Source organism: Montipora capricornis, chromosome 14 (assembly GCF_036669925.1).
Source record: "Montipora capricornis isolate CH-2021 chromosome 14, ASM3666992v2, whole genome shotgun sequence".
NCBI lineage: Eukaryota > Metazoa > Cnidaria > Anthozoa > Scleractinia > Acroporidae > Montipora > Montipora capricornis.
In genome coordinates, this window is record NC_090896.1 from 27,432,612 (window position 1) to 27,435,111 (window position 2,500).

A 2,500-nucleotide genomic window follows, 5' to 3' on the forward strand; every position below is an offset into this window, starting at 1 on the left:
ACGCCCACAATCAGAAGAACAAAGATCGTCAGGAACAATTTACCATTCTTAAGAAATGTCGTGGGAAATTTGAATGCTTAATTTACGAAATGCTCTTTATCCAAGAAAAGAAACCTGAGCTGAACACTCAATCTGACTCAATCAAAGCAAAACTATTTAGTACCTAATTGTTACCCTCTACGTTCCACATTGCAGTGTTTTTAATTACATGCAACGAGATTTTCACACACATTCTAAGTATTTAAAGAACTCACAACAATCTGACTTTTAGTTTTTAGTTTTTACGAGTTTGAAAATGATGAACGAATCATCGAAACGTCATTCAAAATTATTATCACTAATTTTTACTCTCAATTAATCGAACATAAACTAAAGAAACAGTTATGAGACGAACTGTTTAAGGGCATGGAAGAGGACCTGTCTTGGCCCCTGAATGGATCCCTGTCCACATTATCTCTCCTGGAGCCCATCGTGGATTTTGTAAACAGGGTCTGAGATCAAATCTAAAGGCTTTAAATATTTTAGATATGTCAAATACAAAAGGCTTGTTACATGTTTGTGAAATTTCAGTTAAAGGTGTGATTTCCTTGGCCTTGTCGTTACTGTACTTCCAAAATCTCTGCATTAATTCTGGCGAGCTTCCGTGAATACCCATGAAGGAGTCGCATGTGTTGGTCAGCTTTTCAAATATCTTCAACTTGTTCCGATTTTTAGGGTGATCAAGCCTTCGATCGTCAAAAGAAATTAAATTGTCGCTTTTATTAAAGACGCTGTTAATCCAAATAGGAATTTGCTGATCAGCGTGTGGATGACAAAGGATTCGCTGAGGGTCTTGAGACAAAAAGCGCACAATGACGTCATGAGTAAATAGCGTCCAAGCTTCGTCCACGTAAATGAGATCTCCAAATTGACAGTGATACCAGCCCCAGCTTAACATCTTGGTAGGCCTGTGGCGTAACTCATATTTGAGCCTCTCAAGGCACACGAAATAGTCATCGTCAAGACGGAGGAAATACGTGAAGTTGTACTTGACCGCAGCCCACATCATTTGGTAGAGATATCGAAGGCCAAAACTTCGGCCGCCAACAACCGGTTGAAATTCTATGTCTTTGTAAATGTGTTTTTCATTAGAAAGTTTGGCCTTATCCTCTTTGGGTATTTGAATGCCGTCAGTGAAAAACTTGCACCGCACCTAAAACAGAGTTATGGATTCAATAAAAGCGAATTCATACTTCGCCTTGACGCAAAATGCGTTTACTGCCCGTCTTTTACAGCGAAGCCACTTATTAAAATCTGCCTCGCGTTTGCGACGAATCGTCCAACAAGAAAATTACCATTTTTTTCCTCATCTTGTATTTGCCATTATATTTTAACTATGTCGTCTGTAAGGTGTGCTAATCGTACTGTAGAGGCATATGATATCGTGATAAGCTATTTCCATTTCTATGCTAGACTTTTTGGGCGTTTCGTCGCATTTCGATGCAGCACACCTCTGTTTTGAACATAATGACATCATCGCAAATGCAAAGGAAAAGAACTGAGGCTTACACTTGCCATTTTGCCGTTATGTCGACCGACACTTTGCCGCTTGTTTGAACTTGGCTTGTGATCGGAATATACATTAGAAGTATTTGCTAAGGTTCAGTCAAGAGCTCGACGTCGAACAATCGGTCAAGTTCTCTAATATATCATTTATACAATTTCCCAGCTCAAAACAGCGCCGCGAGCACGCTGGTTCTAGTTCGTGCGCGGCTAGGCTCAAATTTCCAGCCGTTCGCGGCTTGTTGCGCCCACGTCACTCTCTCTAATCCAACGATAAATCCGCCATATTGAAATAGTTATCCGAGCTAATTATGCCTGAGATTTTTTCAGGGGATTGTCCTTGATCGATCAAACAAAACAAAGCACACGCCCACTGCTGCAAACCACCAGGGGCTGAAAATCTTAGCCTCATGCGAAGCTTGGGCAAATGTAGTTTGCTTTCACAATCTCTTAAATTTCACGGTGTCATGGGAGTGTTTGGTCAAATCTGCACGTACAGAGCCATTATTTGCTTCTTTTTCGTTTTGGGAGCGCCGTTATATGAGAACCTTCTTTGCCTTTATTGGACTTAGTTAAACCTCAAAAAGAAGGCCAGGGGTTACTCTACGAGTGTAGATCAGGGCTTTTCTAATCGTGATGACCGATAACTTGTACAACTCGAAAGCGGTGCATGGAGGCGGAACCTTATAGGCTCAAACTTTACGAAAGGCAACCTGTTCTCTGCCACATTATTTTCCAGCCAAGACATACTAACCTCTCCGTGACATTTCGTCCCCCATGTCTGTCTTATTGCATCTCTCCTGTCTCGTCTTGAAGGCGCCGTAGATACAATAATTAGAAGGAGGATGGTTTGTTTTGTCTCGAGCTCTTTCAAATCACTGAATTCCTCCGTTGCAAACATGCAATCACTTCTATTGGGTGTAACTTGCGTCAAGTTAGCGAACATGTCCACAAGTGG

The 2,500-nt window shown here is 41.2% G+C and overlaps 1 protein-coding gene and 1 pseudogene across 3 annotated transcripts in view; one reads left to right on the top strand and one right to left on the bottom strand.

Moving 5' to 3' along the window:
• The window catches only part of LOC138033426 (uncharacterized), a 196,778-nt pseudogene extending 196,611 nt beyond the window's left edge, over positions 1-167 (top strand).
• Positions 168-197: 30 nt separating this feature from the next.
• LOC138033425 (uncharacterized) overlaps positions 198-2,500 on the bottom strand; it is an 11,133-nt gene continuing 8,830 nt past the window's right edge. For all 3 annotated transcript variants that reach the window (XM_068881154.1, XM_068881155.1, XM_068881153.1), the window contains 2 exons: positions 2,297-2,500; positions 198-1,192 (listed from right to left, as the gene is read on the bottom strand). The exon at positions 2,297-2,500 is cut by the window's right edge and continues 223 nt beyond it. In XM_068881154.1, the coding sequence (XP_068737255.1) occupies positions 398-1,192; positions 2,297-2,500 (999 nt within the window). In that variant the 3' untranslated portion in view covers positions 198-397. The remainder of the gene's footprint in view (positions 1,193-2,296) is intronic.